This window comes from Tamandua tetradactyla, chromosome 8 (genome assembly GCF_023851605.1).
Source record: "Tamandua tetradactyla isolate mTamTet1 chromosome 8, mTamTet1.pri, whole genome shotgun sequence".
Lineage (NCBI taxonomy): Eukaryota > Metazoa > Chordata > Mammalia > Pilosa > Myrmecophagidae > Tamandua > Tamandua tetradactyla.
This window is the reverse complement of record NC_135334.1, coordinates 57392101-57416050: the sequence shown is the minus strand read 5'-3', so window position 1 is coordinate 57416050 and position 23950 is coordinate 57392101. Positions and strand designations below refer to the sequence as shown.

General features: G+C 41.3%; 1 protein-coding gene across 1 annotated transcript; it reads left to right on the top strand.

Moving 5' to 3' along the window:
- Positions 1-8621: 8621 nt before the first annotated feature.
- PRSS23 (serine protease 23) lies at positions 8622-18008 on the top strand. The gene is made up of 2 exons (XM_077113331.1): positions 8622-8728; positions 16261-18008. The coding sequence occupies exon 2, from the start codon at positions 16265-16267 to the stop codon at positions 17426-17428; it is 1164 nt and encodes a 387-aa protein (XP_076969446.1). The 5' UTR covers positions 8622-8728; positions 16261-16264; the 3' UTR covers positions 17429-18008.
- The last annotated feature ends 5942 nt before the right edge of the window (positions 18009-23950 follow it).

Here is a 23950-nt window from a genome sequence, read left to right as displayed (position 1 = left end):
TGCAGAGCTGCAGCCAAGGGCAACTGTACAGCCACCAGGTCTGATTTCAACTTAACTTCCTGTAGGTAAGTCCCAGCTCACATTCCCCCAGCAACTTGTAAGGGCTTTCTCTTGACTCAGTGCAGTCTGCAAAGGGGCTCCCTGCAGCAGGGAGGAGAGTTAGCCCTCCAGGGTGTTCTGCAGAGCTTGGGAGTAAAAAGAGCACAGGTGATCATTCTTGTGGTTTCCCTAATCTGTGTACTAAGTGCAGCAGGGGCCAGGTGATCCTGTGTATGAAATAAAACTGGTTACCTGTCTGAAAGGGCAGGAAGCAAATTGTTTCTATAGCTACAAATCCTCTTGCTTTAGCCTTGGGTTGGTCTTCTTTATCTTACTTTCAAAATGTGGCGAATCTCTGCCATCCCTAGTGATCTCTGTGGGGTGCTCTTCCATTGCTGGCTTTGTTTTCCTGTAACTCTCACCTCCACAGAAGCAAAGGAAAACCTAGAGAACTCTAGACTATGCCTAAGAAGTACCATCTGTAGAAAACTAAAAGTAAGGCCCAAATAGCTCTATCATCTGTTTTCAAGGCCAAATCGACAGATGATTTCAGTCAAAACAACCAAACTAGTTTCCCTGTTATCTCTGTTCAAAATGGCCCCCATTGCTAACAAGATCGTGTCCAATCAAGGCCTGGCTGGTGTATGGAGGTTGAGCTGGATGTGTAAGGGCTACAAAATTATCCACACATGGTAACTTCCTCAATTAGTTTTTATATTCGGAGTTATCCATAGAGGTGTTATAGTGAAAATAAAGGCAATAAAAGTAGCTGACATATTTTGAGAACCAGATACTGAATATGTTACTATTTTGAGAGCATTTTCTAAATTAATCACCACTATAACCCTGTGAGGAAGGTCTTGTTAATGATCTCTATTTTGCACAGGAGGAAATGCTTTCTGAGCATGCTGGTTATTTTCTGGCTGCCCCTTCCATGAATTCCCCAGCTTCACTGACCTGCCCTGTGCCCAGGAGGCTGATCCCCACAGACCGTACAACCTGGCTCCCATGCTATGGAGTGCCCATGCTATGGAAGATCAGAATTAGGAGGAGAGGAGGATCAATGTGTTTCATTCCAGTTCCCTCCCTGCTTGGGCACTAGAGCCTCCTGCAGTAGCTGCATCCCTTTGAGGACTACTCAGCTCCTGCTAGGAGGCTCCCCTGCATGGTGTCCCCTACTCAGTAGGCTCTAGTGCAGCATTTCCTCCCTCCTACCTCCTGCTCTAGGAGTGGTGATGGCTTTCTGCTGATGCTAGACCCAGGGTGCTGCTCCATCTTTGTTTGTTCCCTTAACCCTGTCTTCACTTCCTTAAGGTTTCTCTTCATTTGAACCATCTGGGATAAATTATGTTCCTGCCAAGACCCTGACTGTTATGCCCAACCAAAAAAGAGGATAGTACAAAGATTCCTACCCACAGCATTAAGTAATAGCGGAGAGGAGATGTATACTAATAATGAAAGAGAGCATTTTCTAAATGTTATAACCAATAATAAAAGAAGTAAAGTTATAAGGATCATGGGAGAGTTGTGGAAAGTATTGTGGGGACTCAAAGGCTAAGATTACATGGTAGAGGAGGTGACATTCTGTTAGACCTTTAAAAATGGGTAGAAGTTAGACAAGTGGATATGAAGGAAAGAGTTTCAAATATGGGCAAAGACAGCGAGGCATAATAGCACAAAACACATATTGGGAACAGCAACTGATCCAGCCTGAGAAGTCGATTAGCTTACAGATAAAAATGTATGAATTCTCCTGTTGTATGAAATGTTAACATCTTCAGTGAAAGATTCCATAGTCAAATGAGATTGGGTAACTTTGTTATAAATTAGCATAATGAGATTTCTTTACTTACTTCTCAGAGCATGCTATACACATATTTGACAACTTTTTATTCACGTAAGATTTTTAACATCTTTCAGAAAGTGTGGAGGAAATAGTTTGGGAAATAATGTCCAGTAGAATTTGGTCATGCTGTGGACGCTCTAGTTCAGCAATTTAGAATGCACTGTGGCAGTCAGAGTTTAGACCATATTCTTTTTTTTTATTTTTTGGACCATATTCTAAAGAGCTCTGCAGAAAGCCAGTTAGAATGTGATAAGACACGGACAAATTACATCTAAAATGCTGTCATGTACGCCACAGTATAAGCGGTGAAATGTAATTAGCAGGCCAAGCAGAAATATTTCATCTTGACATTACCCATAAGGAAAGAATGTATGACTAGACTTCAAATAAAGACTAAAGGCCAGACTTATATCCTGGTAAACATTGGAGTACCAGTGATGAAACTTCATGTATATGTGTCCTGCTTCTAGTGGTTGGTAAGCCAAATTATTTCAGATCTGATATTTTAAACTAATTAGATTTTTAAATCAATTCATTACATCATTTATTAAACAAAACTTAATTGCATATTTACCATAAGCCAGGCTCTTGCAAGATCTCAGACTATAAAACAAACAAGACAGGGTTTCTCTATATAAGGAGCTCTGGATTACTTGAGGTTGAAAGTACAAATATATAATTACAATGTAATAGGCAATTTTAGTTCAATTCTCTGAGAACCTAGAGAACGAATTTACACAGATTTGGAAGCCTTTGGAGAAGAGCTGATATTTGATATTTGAGATTGAAGGATGAGTTGAATTTCCCAGGGGAGGGAGGAGAAACCTCATAGAAGAAACTGAAGTTGAATATCCAGACTCTGTATTTAACCCCATATAAGCTTACTCCTTACAAGAGACAAAAGAGAAATCCAATATTTATGAACAAACATGGACGTAAATTTAAAACAATAGAACTTCCCAAAACTGCTTTTTAAAATTATAAAGGTTTGGGAGGGAATTTAATAACCTAAATGTAAAGAGAATATCAAGGAGTTATTAAAGTCCATTAAAAGGCAAGCAGCTTTGCTGGTTCTCCTTGAGTTTAAGGAAGAAAAAAATCTTTATCTACTCTTTGTTCTTGATCATGAGATCCAGGATGAAGGTTAGAGAACATCTGAGAAGCCCAGTGCTGGCCTGTGGGGATTTTCCAAATTCCACCAGAGAAAATAAGAAATCCAGTTATTTTTAAATGTTTCTAATCTTTTGGTTTAGAATAATGCCCACAATATACAGCAAATTGCTCATGTGCAAAGTCTGTTTTTCTTCCTAATTTTTTATTGCTATATATATTTTTTGAGTGCATGATCCAGGAATCAAACCCAGGTCTCCTGCATGGAAGGCGAACATTCTACTATGAACCACCTCTGCACCGCTGTATTCTTTTATGTAGGATTAGAGTGAATGTTTTTGCTGCTGTGCAGTTGTTTTGTTTTTTGTTTTTTTTTGTTAGTTTTTTAGGGTGCCATGTATACCCATGTGATAATTTAGCTCTACAAATGCTTTATATATTAAGTTTATATATATTACACATTCCCAATATATAACCAGAATGTGCTGACTGCTTATATTCCTAAGCACATAGACTAAGCAGTCTACACTTAACAGACATAGGAAGTTTTTAAAATTTGAAGTGTAATAAAAATGCATTTGTTTTTATGTTAGTAAGTGTTGTAATGATTTTTTTTTTAGTGATTCCTTTTGTCAGTTATGTTTTGTTTAACATTTTCAAAGTTTGCTGTGGCTTTATTTTTTTACCATGCAAGATTTCAAATCCACCATCATAAGAAAAAATATACTTTGCCATTAAAACACTGACAAATATTTAGGTCTGGCTCATATTAGTGGTTCGTGAATAAGCTGATGGTGCCACAGAGGAGACTGCAGGAGGAGATTAAAAATGCAACCCTGGATCCTATATGAAACTATAATTTTTCCTAAATTCAATATTAATAAACTCTGCTGCTTACAGACGCATGACAAGAAAAGTTGGAGGTTGAACAGGAGTCCTGAGATATTTCTCTTAAAAAGCCTGGATGAGGGTGGGCCGCGGTGGCTCAGCGGGCAAAGTGCTTGCCTGCTATGCCGGAGGACCTCGGTTCGATTCCCGGCCCCAGCCCATGTAACGAAAATGAAGAAACAAAATACAATAAAACAAGAAAATGTTTAAAAGATGTTTCCCTTTCTTCCTCTCTTCCTTCCTTCTATCCTTCCTTCCTTCTCTCAAAAAAAAAAAAAAAAAAAAAAAAAGCCTGGATGAAATTTTTTAGTAACTTAAAGGCTAATGTGGAATTTATTTTGTGCTGGGCTGTATGCTGTGTGCTTTGCAACGATTGTCTCGAAAGTCCTTATAATGACCCTAAACTGGCCCCATTGTACAGGTGAGAAAAATGAGGTGCAAAAACTCACATAACTTACCCAAGACGGCCCATCTCCTGCTCTGAAGCCATTTAAAAAGTCATTTTACTAAGTTACTGCACAACTTTACATGTTGTAAGCAGTAACAAAAGCAAGGTAGAGTCCAAAGGACTTTTAGAGCTGGAGAGACAGCAGCATCTAATTGAACCTCCTTATTGTAAGCATGAAAAAAGGAAGTCTTGAAAACAGGCTATTATAGAGAAGCCTGGGCAGGAGTCACAGTTGTGTTACTTCCTAGCAGTACAGCACTCAGTAAATTATTTAATCACTTTGAACCTTGGCCTCCTCATCTGTAAAATGGAGATAATCATAGTTCCCTTTTTTCCCTATTTGCTTCAGAAATTACATGCACTAACATATATCCCATGGTATCTAGCACACAATAGGCATTTAATAAACATAGCTGTTATTATTATAATCTAGTCGTAGTTCTGTTCCTTGATTCATGTATTGATTTTCTTTTCTAAACAATGGAGATTTTTCTCCTTCCCTATACGATAAGGTCGTTTCAAGAACTGAATGAAGTAATATATGTTAAAGCCTTACCCAAAACTTCTTCATCTGAGTTTCAGCTCAAATTCTACCTCCTCAGGGAAGCCTTCAGCACTGGCCAGGGTGGGAATGAATGACTCCTTCTTTCATGCTCTTTAGCTCACACCTATGCCTTGATCCAGCCTATAGATAACTTTGTCTTATAGTTGCTACTGTTTTGCTTATGTCCATAGCATAAACCCCTTGAGGTGAGGAGTTTTTGCTTTCCTGCTTCCACGGCCCCTTTAGACAGAGAGGGTGCTTGACAGATGTATGGGCCTGGTCCCCGAATGCAGTTCTAACAACTAAATTGTCATGCCCTTGAAAAACCTTTGGGAATTATGATAATGGAGTTGAACTGAGTTCTTAAGAAGCAATGAGGGTCCCCCTACTCCCACCCCACAGGAAGTGGAGTAGGGCAAACACAAAAAGAAAAGTAAACATCTCGGCTCAGTATGAGGACACCTGCTATTTATGCAGGGCATTTCTCTTCCAGGTCAAAGTACTATATAGACTTGTTATTGCTGTCCTAATGGCAATACTCAATGACAATTTAAGAGCCAGAGAGTATCCTCTCATTTTACAACTGAAGCTGATGGTGCTTATTCAATTCCTGAGCCCCTGCGGGTTAGGAGTGAGAACTTCTGCTTGTTAGCTGTTTGGCAGGAGCAACAACTCTCAGCTGGTGATGGGGATGGAGGAGGGGTATGCTCTTGTGCCCTTCTGTGTCTCAGTTTCTTTCTGAATAATTATCTTGTTCTCCCAGATTCTACCTCCTCGATTTGGTTTCAGTGTAATTTTTAAAACATTACAACTGCCAGGACACATGAGCAATAAATGTCAAAATCGGTTGAGGGGGGTACCGGAAACAGCTCTGTGAAGCAAAATTAAAAGGCCGATCGCTGCTCTTCTTGCAGAGAAGACAGAACAGCTAACATTTATTAAGGGCTTACTGGGTGCCAGGCACTGTTTTAAGCACTTTATGCATATTCACTCATTCAGTTGTTAAAACAGTGCTATTAGATCCCATTTTCCAGGGGAGGAAACTGAGGCACAGTAAGGTGAAGTAATTGCCCAAAGCCACACAGCTGGAAAGTGGCAGAGCCTGGAATGGAACCCACCACGAGCACACTCTTAATCACACTCACACTGCTGTACTGTCTTCCTGTAGCCATTTAATTCTGTGTCTAACACAGTTTGCACACATTAGGTACTTATTCTAGTTTGTTAGCTGCCGTAATACAATATACCAGAAACAGAACGACTTTTAAAAAGGGAAATTTATTAAGTTGCTAGTTTACGGTTCCAAGCCCACAAAAATGTTCAAATTAAAGCAAGGCTATAAAACTGTCAAATCAAGGTACCAACAAGAGGTTACCTTCACTCAAGAAAGTCAATGAAGTTCAGGGTTTCTCTCTCTACAGGAAAGGCACAAGCTTTCTCTCCAGGTTCTTGTGTCATGAAGCTCTCCCAAGAGCATTTTCCTTTTTCATCTCCAAAGTCTCTGGCTATGTGGGCTCTCGTAGTTCTCATGAGAGCCATGGCTCTCTCAAGGCTCTGCTCTAAAGGTTTTTCCAAAATGGTGTTCCCTCTTTAAGGGCTCCAGTAAGCAATCCCACCTTCAATGGGTATAGACACACCTCCATGGAAATCATCTAATCAAAACTTACCACCCACAATTGGGCGGGTCACATCTCTGTGGAGATAATTGAATGAAGTTTCCAGCCTACAGTACTGATAGGGATTAAAAGAAACCGCTGCCTCCATGAGATGGATTAGGATTAAAACATGGCTTTTCTAGGGTACATAATCCTTCCAAACTGGCACAGTACTCAATAAATATTTGTTGAATTGGAGTAAAACTAATATAAAATTGAGTATGATTGAGAAGTCTCTTCTTTCTCCTCCATCCTTGCCTATTTAAGTATGTACTAGAATTTTAGTGGTGTTTCTCCAACTCACAGCCACAGACATTTAGAGATCCATACTCACATTTTTTCATTTTTTATGATAAAGAAAAAGAATAAAAACAGCCTGGACCATCTGGATCCAAGAACTGCCACATTATTTCAGTGTCTGATTGTGCATAACTTATGATAACTAATAAATAAATGAAAGGAAAAGTGCAAAGGTAATGACTAAATGATTTGTTACAGCCAAGTTAAAGTTAGACACGATTACAGGGCAGAGTGTGAGCAAAGGAGGTGTGGTAGATGAAAGACGGAAAAGAAGTGAGAGAATTGAATCAACACCAGGCACCACACACACCCTGAGCGTGGCAGAACCATGCAGAATGCAAAAAGACTTACAGCTTGGCAGTCAGTATGGCATTGGTGATGCTGGTAGCATTGATTCAATACCACCAGTCAGTCGCTTTAAATATTAGTAAATTAAATTTTATGGTTTGGGTAGGGGACTTTTGTATTTAATTCATATATTCATTTTGTTTAAATAGTTGTTCAAAACTGTAACATAAGCTTATATGTGGTTTATGCTTTTATAGCTTAATGCAACATCTTAAAATAATTTAAACCAATATTGAGAAGTCTAAGAAATTTTACCTTTAAAGAGGTGTAGAACAAATAAATTAAATGGTGGCGAAAATAGGTTTCACTTACATTTGAGAAACACCACACAAAATCACCAGTTCAGGGCTATCCCACTTAAATTCAATTGCAAGCATAAACTCACCAGGTACATTATCAACACTTTGGTGTGAAACAGTATGTTTAGCCCCCTCTTTCTCGCCCTACAACTGGTATTATCTATGTGACTTGGGGCAAATCATTAAACCTCTTTAAACCTTATCTGAAAAAAGGTGCAATCTTTTCACCAGAACAGCCAATATGTGAAACTTGTTCACCGAAGGCGCTCAAGAAACGCTTATCTATATTGAAGTATCAGAGAGAACAGAGGCTCCATCTAGCACGAGGTTCTTAAATGGGCGGTCACCAGCCTGGCTGGGGAACACCCCTGAGGCGAAGGCCCCTGGGGATGAGCCAGGAAGGCAGCCACTGGCGAGGAGGTGACTCCACCAGCTGGTGCCCAGACAGAGAACTGAGACGGGAGGGCTCACCAGTTAGCCCACCATTCAGAAGTTGCCAAAGCGGCTGCCTGCCGGGATCTGGGCCTCCAGCACCGCAGAGGGTGTTGTAGGAGTTACTGTGGGTTTCCTTTCCTGGCTGGCATCCGAGAGACTGGGTGAGGAGAGAAGGGGCCTGAAAACGCTCAAAATGCCTGTGGGGGCGAGAGACACACGGGCTCTGAGCAATTGTTCAAATTTGCCCACCGGCTCCTCATACCTCAAGAAGGGCCCGCGTTCCCAGTTCGAGGCTGGGAGGTGGAGCCCTTGGGGAACACTTCGTGCTCGCGGCAGGCAGCAGACTCTAAGCAAAGAAGGTCCCTGGCTCAAGGGTCTGCGCCCGAGTCCTGGGGGGGCGCGCGGGTCAGGCAGGGCGGGCCCGCCCAGAGAGCCGGCGCTGACCGGCGCCGAAGGGCCCAGACCCGTGAGTGCTGCGGAGGCGCCAGGGCCCACCTGCGCGGGGCCGCACGGGCGCGGGCCCTCCGCGGTACCCGCTGGTGCTTCGGCCGGAGGCGGGCGGTAGGGGGCGGAGAGAGGAGGGCTGGCGGCGGCCTCGCGGCTTCTCCAAGGCCGGAGGCGGGGCGGGCGGGCCTTGGGAGGCGCGGGGGGCGGACCCGCCCGCAGCCGGCGCAGCTCGCCTACCCTCCCGTTCGCTGGCTGGCTCGCAGTCGGTCGCGCGGCAGGACAGGCATGGGAGCCGCGCGCGCTCTCCCGGCGCCCACACCTGTCTGAGTGGCGCAGCGAGCCGCGGCCGGAGCGGGCTGCTCCGCGCGGGTGAGTGCGGGCCCTGGCAGCGGGCGTGGGCCGGGTTCGCCCGTCTGGGCGCCGGGAGGGCCGGGACAAAGGGCCGGGTGCGTGCGGGGCACTGGGGCACCGAAACCTCGCTCGGACCGCCCTCGGCCTCGAGGGCTAGGACGGGGATCTTAAGGAGTACCAGGTGAATGCAGGGTCTGCAAGGCATTTGGGTTCGCTCATCGTCACTCGTGAAGCGGATGGGCAAAACTGCTGTTTTGGGTGGTTGGTGCTGTGTGGGAGTAGAGAAGGAGCCGGCTTGGGGCAAGCTCTCGGGCTGGGACGCCGGCAGCCCTCAAAGTCCCTTCCACTCTCATCACATATTTTCCTTGAGTTTTGCGTATATGTAATTCTATTAAGCTCTGAACGTTAATATTCTAAGTCCTGGGCACATGATTGTAAATACACCGTAGCAAGCAAAAGAAGTGCAGTAAACATAGGTTAGGAAATAGGCTTTTTTCTCTGGAACTTTAGCTGATGACAGTGCGCTTCCTGCGGAGAGCTGAGTCTAGAAACTGTACACCATCAACAGTTGTAGGAAACAAATACTTCTTCCGTCTGTAGTTTTTAATTCTTAAATAAAATCACATGAAATAGGGGGAAGGAGAATAATTATTTAAATGAGGGAACCCACCTCCTCCAGAAAACAATTTAGGTGTACTTTAGAGCATCTCATGAGAAAGCAGCTGGTAAAAATCGTACTCCTTATGTTGTCCTTTGGGCTACCCCCGTAAGACTTCAGACACAGAGCATGGCTGGTGGCAAGTTCCCAGTTATTGAGGATCAGTTTTGGTGTGGGACTTGCTTCTCTAGGCTTCTGGAACTCAAATAGAACTCTAGGGGTCCCTGAGTACTCCTTAGAGGGAGAAAGGCCAATGTCATCATAACGTTCAGGAGGTGTGGGAAGGAGTTGAATTTGAATTAATATCGGGATATTTATTGCACAGTTTTTTCAGGCTCCTGCTTATGCAAGAGTGCATTTAAAACAGGACTTTTGTCTCCCAAATCTGTTAGAAAGGAGCGGATTGGAGGTGAAATGGGGAGAAGGAACTTAGAAAATGCTACAGATGCCACTCCATTTACTTGTGAGTTTGTAATCATATGCGCACCATCTGCACTTGAGTAAATTATTTCAGTTGTATTTTTCCCACTTAAGAGATAACTTGTCATACTTTCCTGTGCATGAACTGGGAAGAAAGCATTTTTCAAAAGTAACTAATGTGGATCACATTTTTTGTAACACTGACAAGCTTATCCAGGTGGGTGGTGATGTGGGTGCATTTTTCTGTCTATAGCATGAAGTGCCAAAGTGCCCATTAGTGTGTCTGAGAATTTTGCTGGCTCGGGTGTGCAGTGTTTAATGTCTCAGTTCTCCTGCCCATCTCTTCTGGTAGATCCCTTAGGATTTAATCTACCAGGCACTATTCATGCATAACTCCCACTGACTCCTGAGAATTTGTTTCTCATGGTCTTACCATTGATGGATTTATCCACTTGATTCTTGTTTTGCTACCAGGTTTGTCCCAGGCTCACTGGAATAGTTCATTTTGCCTAAAATCTGACAGAGAAGAGGTTAAACACTGGCCACGAGATCATGTTTAGGGTTGCTAGACTTTTAAGTGTTCTGCATTTTCCTGGACAAGACTGTAATTCTTAAACCATTATGTGATTAGGTCTGTTTTGTTTTAACAGGTTCTTTGGCTCAGGAAAATGAGAGCGAGCCTCACTGCAGAGTATTCACAGAGCTTTATTCATTTTAGATATTTGCTCTGGGAATTAGCATGGTTTCAGTGTTCAGTATCCCTGACCACATATTCCAAATGGTGTCTAAAACTGTTATCTTCACAAACTTTAACTTTCAGTCATTACTGTTCATAGTCGTCACAGGAACTCATAAATTGTACAATAGGGAATATGTCCTAAGGATTAGGTTTTCCCTCCTGGCATTTGTCTGCTATAGGAGTTCCTTCATTCTCCCAAATACTTGCTGTAGAGAGGAAACCTGTGTTGCAGTTTTGAAGACTAAGGTGCAGAACTAGGAGATAACAGTGTCAGTGCTTCACACGGGTTAGTAATGTTTTCACTTCTGATAATGGGCAGAGTCCCTCCACTATATGGTTATTAGTGAGCTTATAAAGTACAGCATCCTCATGAAGTATAAATATCTTTAGACATGGACAGCAAGGCAGTGGCTTATGCTGAGTGATGGAACATGGTATGTGAACTGTTCTTGTGAATCAGTTATCAGAAATGGAAAAGGAATAGTTTCTATAATTACTAAGCATGGTAAAAAGATATTTGCTTACCTTAATTTTCCATTCTGTGTGACCTTTGATGAAGTGATGCATGAAATACTTAGAAGCTTTAAAAGATAATTATGTATATGGGGAATCTTTATCTGGCAAAGCCTTATTCCTATGAATGCATCCTTCTATACCTGAATTTTCATCACTCAGATGTAGATGTAATCAGGTTAAGATTAGGAAATCATCATTCCTTTTTTAAGGTGTGAGTTTTCCAGATAATGCTATGAGGTAAAGTGATCCATTTGTAAAGATGAGAGAGAATTTAAAGTTATATAACCTATTAGTTACCATCACAGTAATGGGATTTATGTCCTATTGTGTTTGTTTAAATAAACTTAAATGGGTATAACATGCTTACTTAGAAGTTTATAAAAATGGAAACAATAGTTACTGTCTCCTAGAGATGTATTCTATCATTAGGTGTGTTGAGAAATTATGGTGAAGCTACCAACCTAATTTTTTAAAATATCTTTTTTATTAGAGAAGCTGTAGGTTTATTAAAAACTCAGGCAGAAAATAAAGTTCCCTTATTATTAGCTCCTTCATTATTCCCATTATTCACCTTGCATTAATACGGTACATTTGTTGCAATTGATGAAAGAATATTATTACAACTGTACTATTAACTATAGTCCATGGACTACATTAGGATTCCCTTTTTGTATTGTACAGTCCAATTTTTTGTTGTTAATTTTTTTTCTAGTAATATATATTCAATCTAAAATTTCCCCTTTTAGCCACCTTCCAATGTATAATGTATTCCATTGTATTCAGTGTTGTTAATTACATTCACAGTGCTGTGCCACCATCACCTCCACCCATTGCCAAAGCTTTTCCAACACCCAAAGAGAAATTCTGTACAATCTAAGCATTAACTCCCCATTCCCTACCCCCACCCCGGCCCCTCATACCCTCTGTTCTAGTTTCTGACTCTATGAATTTGCTTATTCTAATTATTTCATATTAATGAGATCACACAATACTTGTGCTTGTGTGCCTGGCTTATTCTGCCAACCTAATTTTAAAGCATCATGATTATCACTGGTGTGTTATTAATGGGGAGGGGGTGGGGCACGGCAGGGAAGGCCCTTAGTAGACAGGAGTGTTGTTTCCCCTCACTTTTTTTTTAGGCTGTGTCCTAAGAGCATTCACACCCAGCCATCCCTCCATGCTGGTTCTTGAAAGCTGCCCTCTGCTGGAAATCTTTGTTTCCTTTGCATGCTCATCAAGGAAGTCTTGTCTGGCAGATAGGTAAAAAGATTAACATGATAAATTTGCCTTTGCCTTTGCCTTTGCCCCTGTGCCTCTACCCTCCATAATTCTGTGAGTAAACAGTCCTGAGCAGTAAATGACAGTATAGACAATGTTTGTAAACAATACAGTCCCTGACTTGGACTTTTGTAACCCTGGAAAATGGTAAATTAGAGAATCACAGAGCTGAAAAGACCAGAGCTGAAAAGAACAATTAAAAAGGTCATCTAGTTTAGGTCCCTATTCAGAACTATTTCTTACTCCCCCCTCCCCAGTAAATATTTGGTAAAGGAATGGGCAATTTTTGAGACTGGTAACTTTAACACATATGACATTTTAAACCCACTTGGAAGCCTGAGAACACACAGCTTTATCTCCCAGTTTCTTATCAGGTATTTAAAAACCTAGTATATTAGAAATAGTTTGATCTGCAATAGTTTCTAAAAGTCTGCCTCGGTTTCTACTTTAAGTTGTTTTTGATGCAATTTTATGACATCTTAATAAGATACAAAATGTCAGAGCAGGGTGGGCCACGGTGGCTCAGCAGGCAAGGATGCTTGCCTGCCATGCCAGAGGACCTGGGTTCGATTCCCAGTGCCTGCCCATGTAAAAAAAAAAAAACAAAAAAATGTCAGAGTAGGGTCTTACCACACAAATAATGAATAGAATTTAAGTACTGATATAGTGAACTTGAAGCAGTATTTCAAACTGATAAAAATTAGTACTTTTGATGTATCTGAAAAGCTTATTTCTAAAGGGTTAAAGCTTCGCTTTAATTCAGATACATCACTGAATTGAACATGTGCTCTCACAGCATTTTGTGATTGGCAGGTGATCCCCAAATTTCCTGACATCTGGTCATCTGTCACTGTGCTGAAGAATAAATTTGAATCTTCTGTGGGAGAAGCTGGAGTGAGGCTGAAGCGACTTTCCTTGCAGGCAAACCCTAAGAAAAGATTTGTTTGCATTTTTTCCACAATAACTCTCATGAACTGATTCCTGAAAACATTTTTCTTTCTTGAAAGACTGTCTGAAAAGAAAATTATGCTGCGGTCACACTTGTGAAATGGGGCATGCTTCAAGGCCTTTGAAAGCACTTTCTTTTAAATACAGGGATTTACCATATTGGCAAAGCACTTGGAAGAGCAAAAAGAGAGTTAACTTTGTCTGAGAGGGGGTTTAATTCATTAAGACAAGATACATTTTTTTTCAGTATGGTTCAACTAGTTTCTGACTTTAACCTGCCTTTTTCTTCCCTGATACCCTTTACCAATGGACTATTTTAATTTTTGGATAAGTAGATAAAGTTAAGACCAGTGCCACTGGAGTACTTTTGGTGCAGATGATAATTCAAAGTCTGTTCTTTGAGGATCCAAGTGACATGCAAATGTCAGGTTTGGGATTTGAAGATCTTTGCCATGGATGATAATATGAACATATCTTAAACTGTCATATTTTTCATGCACATTAAAAATATTATCCACAACTTATGAAAATACATAGTGTAAAACTATCTCATCTCCTTATACACACGCTCTCCAGTAAGAATAATATTTTAAAAACAGGGACACTTGGCAACTTGGACCTGTGGATTGAATGTTTTCTTTCTTAAAATAAGCTGAAGTCAAGCTTGACTTATATCTATTGCATGATGTTAGCAGGCATTAGCGTCCTTCCCATTCCTTTTCTGGTTAGTAAAAGGCAGTGGGGATAGTATGCAGGGGTCCAAGTTATAGCTATATGGGAGATGCATGATTCTTCCTAGTACATGTCACACTTGGCAGGGATTCTGGAATGAGTGGGGCATTTAGTCACTAAACATCACCTTATACAAAGATAAAGCTGTCTAAGCCCTAGAAAAGCCCAAGAGTTAGGTCTATAGCCAGGAGATAGGATTAGTCAGAATCACATCCATTCCCAGCAGATCTCTGAAGAGGCTGTCATCACCACACCCATTTCACCCTCCTAGTTCTCCATAGAGCAGGAGAGCTCTGCTAGCATTAGCATCCCCGCCCTAGTCCACTTAGAAATTTTAGTCTCAGTAATACCCTCAACAAGCACATGCACCCCATAGGATTCAAAGAAATAAGGGTCCAGGAAGCCCTTCCATGGTATGAGATATGGAGAGAAGCAGAGTTTGAAGAAAGCAGGAATTCTCAAGAAATTGGCTTTTCCAGATCTTATTTCCTTCTCTTCCCACCCCTGTTCTTCTGACAGAAGTAGAGTCAAAGAAAGAGCCAGGCAAAAGGATCCCAGAGGTGGGTGGGGCAAGCACATATTTTAGAAATATAGTGTAGATATTGGGAGTATGAATCGGCATGCTCAGCTGGACTAGATCAGAAATATGTTTTGTTTCAGATTTATGTAAAGAATAGCAAAAGACACTCCAAATGTTGCCAGTAGGGCTGTAGCCTCAAAGAGGAAGAGTAAACAGTTTCCTCCTGACTCCTGATTGTTCCACAGGGCCCTTGAAACCTAACTCCTACCTGTCTTTGTTTTGGGATGCTTGATTTTGTGTGCCCCAGGTTCAGTGAATTTTCCCTACCTGTTGAGTAAGCTTCTCTTGAACCAGAAGATTCAGAACCAGAGTAAACTGAGGTGTAAACATTTATGAGAGTGCTTTTAGTTTTCTTTTTTATTGCTGTTATTTTTCTTGTGGGATGATTATCTGGGTTTTTAAACATACCTTTCAGGGTAGAATATAAATTCCTTGCTTAGTACACACAGCCTTCATAATCTGGCCCTTGCCTGCTGTTCCTCCGTTTTCTCTGCTCCACACTTACTGAGCTAAGTATAATTCCTGAAATGACTCACACTGTTTCATGTCTCTGCACCCTCTCTCTAAAAATGGCTGCTATGATCTGTTGTCTAACCTCTATTCTCCTTCAACACCTACCTCAAGCATCATTCCCTTAGCACCTCCCTGTTCTGACTCCCCACCAACTGGATTTCATGCTCCTTCTCTGAGCTATCTCATCATCTCCTACATCTCTGACATTAGCACTCAGCATGCATCATTCAGTGATCCCTATTCATTCATTCATTCTTTCTTTCTCTCATTCATCCATCCAGATGATTCAACCTTCCAATAAAGATTCAGTAGATCTTTATTGAGTACCATCATAGGCTCAGATTCAAGGCATGTAGACCAGGTAGGAAAAAAACATCTGAAAAAACTAACCAACAGTAAGTCACAGTGTGATAGCTAAGACAGCATTAGAGCTTTCGATCTTTGTAAAGACCCTGGTAGTGTACAGCATAATACAAATGAGAAGGAATAGTTTATGTTTATTAGAGGCCTGGTTACTTTTTAGTTAAATTTATAATAGTAAAGATTGTTCTAAATTCAAAGCCCACCCAAAAAAGTCTCATCCCTCTTCTCACTGTGCCCACCATTTAGAAACTACAGGAATCCTAGTACTTATGTACTGGAGTGGTCCCTCCTTGATGCCTTGGCTACCCAGTAAGCTATGTAATTTAAATTTACCCTTTTAATCAGCATGTTGCTCTGAAAAATTTTCAAGTGTATTATAATGAGGATGAAAGGGAGGGAGAAAAGTAAGGAAGGGGGACAGGGATGTGGGAGAGGACAAATGTTAGAACCAAGCACAAAGTAGGTTCAAAATTGCATAGAAATAGGGGCTGCTCAAGCAATTTATCTGGGGGTTAATGGCTGAATGCACACCACCCTGTGGTGGGTAGTCATTAGGGGCATCTTAAATGTGGAAGGAAATGAGCACCCAATTCCAACCTGAGCACACAGCCCCAGGAACATTTCCAAAGGCAAGCACTTGCATAGTAAGTGAGACCATTGTCTGAAGATTCCTCTCCACACCCTGATTCCTGAGGAGGGGTCACAAACTTAGAAACAAGGCCAGGCATGCTGCTGGGCTGCTTCTGCAGTAAATGTGTGTTCAGCCACTTGCCCTCCTGACCTGCTTGTCTTTGTTCCTACAGGGCGATGCTCAGCATGGCAGGAATTCCAGGGCTCCTCTTCCTTCTCTTCTTCCTCTTTCTGTGTACTGTTGGGCAGGTGAGCCCCTATGGTGCCTACTGGAAACCCACATGGCCTGCTTACCGCCTCCCTGTTGTCTTGCCTGAATCCACCCTCAACTTATCCAAGCCAGACTTCAGGGCCGAAGCCAAATTGGAAGTGACCTCCCCATGTGGACCCCAGTGTCATAAAGGAACTCCATTGCCCACCTATGAAGAGGCCAAACAGTACCTGTCTTATGAAACACTCTATGCCAATGGCAGTCGCACAGAGACCCAGGTGGGCATTTATGTCCTCAGCAATGGCAGAGAGAGGGCCCAACATCAAGACTCAGAGTCTCCAGGAAAGTCTCGGAGGAAGCGGCAGATTTATGGCTACGACAGCAGGTTCAGCATTTTTGGGAAGGACTTCTTACTCAATTATCCTTTTTCAACATCAGTGAAGTTATCAACAGGCTGCACTGGCACGCTAGTGGCAGAAAAACATGTGCTCACAGCTGCCCACTGCATACATGATGGGAAAACCTATGTGAAAGGAACCCAGAAGCTTAGAGTAGGCTTCCTGAAGCCCAAGTTTAAAGATGGTGGCCGAGGTGCCAATGACTCAAACTCAGCCATCCCCGAGAAGATGAAATTCCAGTGGATCCGAGTGAAACGCACCCATGTGCCCAAGGGTTGGATCAAGGGTAATGCCAATGACATTGGCATGGATTATGACTATGCTCTCCTGGAACTCAAAAAGCCCCACAAAAGAAAGTTCATGCAGATTGGAGTGAGTCCTCCCGCTAAGCAGCTGCCAGGGGGCAGAATCCACTTCTCAGGTTATGACAATGACCGACCAGGCAATTTGGTGTACCGCTTCTGTGATGTCAAAGACGAGACCTATGACCTGCTCTACCAGCAGTGTGATGCCCAGCCTGGGGCCAGCGGGTCAGGAGTCTATGTGAGGATGTGGAAGAGACAGCAGCAGAAGTGGGAGCGAAAAATTATTGGCATCTTCTCAGGGCACCAGTGGGTAGACATGAATGGTTCTCCGCAGGATTTCAACGTGGCTGTTAGAATCACTCCTCTCAAATATGCTCAGATTTGCTACTGGATTAAAGGAAACTACCTGGATTGTAGGGAGGGGTGACATAGTGTTCTTTCCTGGCAGCACTTAATGGTCTTCATGTATCTTTTTTTTTTAGGAGAGGCCAAGTTTTGTCATTGGCGTGTGTGTGCATTTGCGTGTATGTGTGTGACATGTCATATCTTTTGCCAGATTTCTTAAAATTGCTTTATTATTGAAAAATTTGTCATATCGTTTAAGCAATTTGAAGGCATCGTTTTGCATAGAAATAAAAAAAGCATACCGATGTATGGGGCAATGGGGACTATTTGACAATTAAGTTAATCTTTCACATTTTTTGAGAACTTTGATTTTTATTTCATCTGAATTTGTTTCAAAGGTTTATTTTGAATATGTGGCATACAGGAAATATAAATTCTTATGTTTGTATTCTTTCCAGAGATTCATCCTTTTTTGTTTGCTTCCAGATGATAAAGTTCCTCACATTGCACAACACCTAGGAAACTTTCACAGCAATTGTTAGAGGCAGGCAGTTATAGTATTTTGAATTTGGGCTCATTTGCTCAGTAGTCCTTTAATAATAAATTGTTGACTATATTTTCACATGTATTAAACTATATCTTACAGTAAAATAGTACCCCAAGCTGCTTCTAGTTTTGAAATAGTGTCTTTTCTGAAGAATTTTTCTGTACTTTGGGGGAAGACTTTGCATCTGGCTTTGCCAGCTTTGCCCTCACACCAGAGTATCAAGATCATTTATCCCAATCCTTCCATTTCACAGGATTTCACTCTCATTTCTAGAACTAACTATGTCTCAGGAGAAAATAACTAAGGCCTAATTAAAACTGGCTCTGTAGCTTCCCAACTAGCAGTTGTGGTCACACTAAAAGCAATCATAGCATTTTACCTCCAGAGTGTAGCACATCTCATGTTGTATCATTTGGATGGAGTAATTTAAAATGAATTAAATTCCAGAGAACAATGGATGCGTTGCTCGGCAGATGTCACAGCAGAATAACCACTTGTCTGGAGCCTGGCACATTCATGCAGCCTAATCAAAAATTTTTCTACATAGGTTTGTGTACTTTAGTGAAGTACTCAATTTGGAAACTTTTCCCTCTCACTTTACTTATTTTATAGTAAAAATATTTGAAGGATGCTTTAAGAAAAACCAGTATGGCTTTTTTTCCACTAGTTTTAAAAGGTCACCTTTGGATGGAATACTCTAGGCTAGAGGAGCATATAACCAGGTACAATAGTAAAAATGAAGATGGAAAAAATCTTCACCTTACTAATGTTTTATCAATATGATAACAACATATAAAGAAAAGACTGAAATATTTTATGTTTTCATTTCAGGCCTCTCAGCCTAAGCACTTCTATCTGCATGTGTCAGTGGAGAAAGAAAGCACATGGACTCCAAGACAGATGTTTGCTGTGTTTGCACCTCGCGTAATTTCAACCTGAGCTATGGCTGTTTGTAAGAGCGTTCAAATACAGCACTGGTGCATAAAAATTCTCCGGGTGACTTTTTCCTTGTGTTTCTTGAGCTTTTTGAAAGATACTCCTGATAAGGAGCTCAAGAAATATATAGGCATAGTGCTTTCTTCAAACCACATAAGAAATATTATGCATAGCAAGGAGGTGCAGGTCTGCCAGGAATCTTATGAGATCTAGTTCAATTTGCTTTGTAATCTAGCAAGAATCTAGCCTGAGGAAGAAGAGAGGTTTCCATCTATGTCTGGTATTTGGTTTGTTTTTTGTTTTTTTGCTTTTGCTTTGTGCAAAATGTTCACTGGGCCGGAGCTGTTTACTGTTTTCTTTTGTTTTTAAACAGATGCCCCTTTTATGAAGCACCTTGGTTTCTCAATTTTGATTTTTTACAAAATCAGAACTTTCCTCAGCAAGGATAGGTAATGGCACAAATGAAAACAATATCTTATGTTTAGTTCACAAGTAGACATAATTTACTAAAGAGTAGTGCCCTCATGCTACATATAGCATAGCTTATAGAACTATAAAAGAAAACTGTAAAATAATTGTCCATCTTTTCAGTGGTAATAAAAGAATACAGGTATGAAACTATCATGTTAGTTGAAATAAAAAAGGACTCAAGATATTATTATTATAGTTAATGTTTTACATGTATGAGTTAGTATTATATAAGGATATATTATTAGTAAAACTAATAGAACATTTTGATCATAGAACCCTTTCTCATATAATGCCTATGAGCAATGTCATGATCTAATCAATACATTTTGGAAATCACTGTGACAGTGTTTTGATCGAGGTGATGATGCACAAAGTATGATGAGTGCCAGGTAGTGGAGGTGGAGGTGCCTTTTGGGTTTAACCAGGATTTAGAAATGTTCACAGCAAAAAATGGGAAAGAAAAAACTTAAAAATTATTTATCACTGAGATCAGAAGGTTGTGGCAAAATCGGAAGCACTCATTTTACATAGACTTTATTAATAAGTTTGAATTTCAGAAGAGAGCTAATCCAAAAAACAGGGCTAGAGTTAAAGAAATCAGGGTCATTAATTATAGAGTTGCATTTCCTATTCATTCTTTTCTTTTTTTGCACCAGAAAGTAGATTAAAAAAACAAAACAAAACTGGAAAGCAAGTTGAAACACCAAGATCATTCTCTCAATTGGTTGTCTTTTGTGTAGCTCAGTCTACCTGCTCAGTGGATGGGGGGGGGGGGGGGGGCTCCCAGTGACACCTAGGTCACATCTTTAAGGTAATAATTCATTTCAATCTTAACAACCCCTAGAGGAGGACTTTAATCTAGAACTTGTTGAGAATGATTAAGCCTGCACTGGAATGACAAGCACTCCAGTCTACTGTGTACCTACAGTATAATAATGTGTAATGCAGGGTCTCCAGAGGAATCCTGACAGCCCTCCTCTGCAGTTCCTCACTGAGTGCTGGGGAGAGCCCTCAGCTGATAAGGCCGGTGGGTCCTCCCCGCGTGGGTCTGGATTTCCTTCTTGTTTCATCTGGGTTCTGCTGTTATTTGTGTCTGCTTTCTCTAATCCTTGTTATGGACCAGCTCAAAGATGCGTTGAAGTTGCCTCTGTTGGTTGATTTCTATGGATGTTTGATAGGGTAACTATTTAATTTGTCATTCAGAGTGGAATTCTTTTTAGACTGAAAGAAGATATTATTAACACTTAGGCTGGACAGAAGATATAAACCAGGTATGCCCCAGGGCAAACCAGCCCATTTAGTCACCTTTTGTTAAACCTTACAAAAGGTTTATATGGACCAACAGCCATCCTGGTTATCCCAGGAGCAAGGGTGGGGCTGCAGGTCCCTGTATCTCTTTCTGAGTTTGCATGGCCTGTGGTGCCTCATAGAGACATTCGTTGCCTAGGCATGCTAAGGGCTTCTAAAAGAGGAAACACATCCAAGAATCCGTTTGATGGAGGTAGGCTACAGAGTCCCTAGGTAGTAAGCCATTTCTAGCAGATGAATGACACATCTGTTTTTAGTCTGCTGTTTCCCTAGAGGAAGAAATAAACCAATTTCTAGGGCAAAAGTAAACAAGTCTGAGAGCTGTGGCCAGAGTGGGAACATGGCCTTGGAGTCAGGCAGATTGATTCCATATTTGGTTGGTTCCTTTGGGCAATTAAAATAGTGCAGTTTAGTTTAAAATGAAACCCTTCCTGGGCTCCAACTCCTCCAGTGGGTTGGGATGGAGCAGAAGAAGAGAAAAAGAGTGAGGATATCTTTACTGGACTCACCGTGATCACATCCTCTCCTTGAGATTGCTGCTTCTTGGACTAAAACCAGCTCTTCCAACCTTCTTAGCTCTTGCCTCTAGTGGTTTAACCCTCTGACTCCTACATCTGGGGCACCTTTATGTATCAGACAGCTCTCTTGCTTGGAGAACAATAAAGATGCCTCAAGTCCAGCCATCTTCTTCTGCATCTGCATATCCCTTGGGAAACTCCTGACTATGAGCTCCCCCTTGAAGCTAAAAACTCCCCCTGAAGTTTTTATGAAACTTATTTCTGTAATGGAGAAGCTAAGACTACCTATAATTATGCCTAAGACTTACTTCCAGAGAATCTCTTTTGTTGCTCATATGTGGTCTCTCTCTCTAAGGCCAATTCTGCAAGGAAAATCATTAACTTCCCCCGCAACATGGGACATGATGTTCAGGGGTGTGACTCCCCCTGGCAATGTGAGACCTGACTCCCATAAAGATGAGTCTGGCCCTGGCACTGTAGGATAGACAATCCTTCATGACCAAAAGGGGGGAAAGAGATTTCAAATAGAGTTGAGAGACTATTCTAGAGGCTACTCTTATGCAAGCTTCATGTAGATAGTGCTAATTGACAATCAACATCATTCCTGTTAACCCTAAAGAACATCCAGGGCTCTATCTGAGATCCTACAAAGTTACATGCACTAAGTTTACTTTTCAAAAAGTAAGTCCTGGAGACCAGAGGTACCAGTTCCGTTCCACTATCCCGTATAGTTGGCACCTCTTTCCAACAAGAAAAAGTTCAATTGGGCATAAGCCAAAATCCCTAAAGATTGGGAGAAGGATTAAAGGAACAAGAGGAGTTAGAGAAGTTAGGATTTAACAGAGGAGTATGACTAGTGAATCACTGTATTGCTATTTCTTTTTAGTCTCCAGGGTCTTGAAGCAGCTAGAAGGAAAACCTGAAATTGTTGAACTATACCCCATAACAAACTTTGAAATCTGTTCTATAACTACTTGATAAATATACTTTGGAATTTATTGCTTATATATATATATATATATGTTATATTTCACAATTTTAAAAAGTTAAATATAAAAAAGAAAAGAAAAAAGAGACAGAAGAAGGAATTGGAGAGGTAGGTTCTGGCTGGTTAAAATAGGGATTACGGATTCAGGCAAGGGCTTTGAAATTCATTCTATTTGCCATAGGAAACAGTTGAAGGACTTTAATTATGGAGTGATGGGGTCTGATCAGGGCCGACTTATTCATTAGGTACAGTAGGCACAGTGCCTCAGGACCACATACTTTTGGGGGCCTGCATTTTTTTCCTATGGCTGCTGTAACAAATTACCACAAACTTCATGGTTTAAAACAACACAAATTTATTCCCTTGGAGCTCTAGAGGACAGAAGGCTGAAATGAGTCTGATAGGGCTAAAATCTAGGTGATGACAGGGCTACGCTCCCTCCAGAGACTTCTAGGGGAGAATGTTTCCTTGCCATTTCTAGTGTCTACACCTGAGATCCTTGGCTTGGGGTGGGGTGGGGCCTCCCCATCTTCAGTGCCAGTGGTGTAGGATCTTTTCTCTCACTCTGCTTCCCTCGGCTTCCATCACGTTGGATTCTTTTCTGTCTTCCTCTGTCTCCCTCTCTTTCCCTGCTATAAGGACACTTGTGATTACATTGAGTCCATCCAGTAATCTAGGATAATCTCCCCATCTCAAGATCCTTAACATAATCACATCTGCAAAGGCTTTTCCATATAAATTAGTGTTCACAGGTCCCAGGGGTTAGGACTTGAACATCTTTTTTATAAAAACAACAGCAACAACAAGATGTTTTTATTGTGAAATATACACACAAAGAAAAGAAAGAAAAAGCAATAATTTTAGAAGCATGCTTTAACAAGTATTTACAGAACAGAGCCCAGAGTTTATCACAGACTGCTATTCCACCATCTCAGATTTTTCTTTCTAGCTGCTCCAAAACACTGAAGGCTAGAAGGAATATTAATATTGTGATTCAGCAGAAGTACTTGATTGTTAAATCCTATTTTCTCTACTATACCTCCTCCTTCTCCTCTGATCCCTCTCTCAATCTTTAGGGATCTTTAGGCAATGCCCATTATGACTTTTTCATGTTGAGAAGGGGTGTCAACACTAAAGCATAGGGGGATATATTCAATCAATAATCTTGGAGAGGCTGGTCCCTCTGTATTTTAGGATTTATCTGACCTAGGAACTCTCTAAGAATTCTAGATTCCAGGAAAGCAAATTTAGTGCATACCTTTATAGAGTCTCAATTTAAGCCCTAGGTGCTCTTAAGAGTCAACAGGAGTGATATTGGTTAGGGTTTAGCAAACCATGGCAATTAGCACTATCTAACTGAACCTTTCATCAGAGTAGCCTCCAGAAAAGCCTCTTCACACTATTTGATCTCTCACAGCCACTGGTGCCTTCTTTTATTAAACTTCTTTTCCCCCTTTTGGTCAGGAAGGCATTGTTGATCCCACAGTGCCAGGGCCAGACTCATCTCTGGAAGTCACACTCCATGTTGTCAGGGAGACTTTAACTCCTGAATGTCACAGTCCCACATAGAGGGGAGGGTAATGATTGTTCCTTGCAGAGTTGGGCTTAGAGAGAGAGAGAGAGAGGCCACATCTGAGCAACAAAAGAGGTTTTCTGGAAGCAACTTTAGGCCTCGTTATAGGTAGCCTTAGCTTCTCCACTACAGAAATAAGTTTTATCAGGGAAAGCCTCAATCTAAGAAAAATTGGCCTATTTTCTTGGGAGTCTCCAATGATTGAGGGGGTACCTGGAGTTTCCCAGATGGGAAAGTTTAATAGTTCCATTTCATTTTTCTTC

Coding starts and splice junctions, on each gene's coding strand:
- PRSS23 (XM_077113331.1), top strand. CDS start 16,265: ATGCTCAGCATGGCAGGAATTCCAGGGCTCCTCTTCCTTCTCTTCTTC.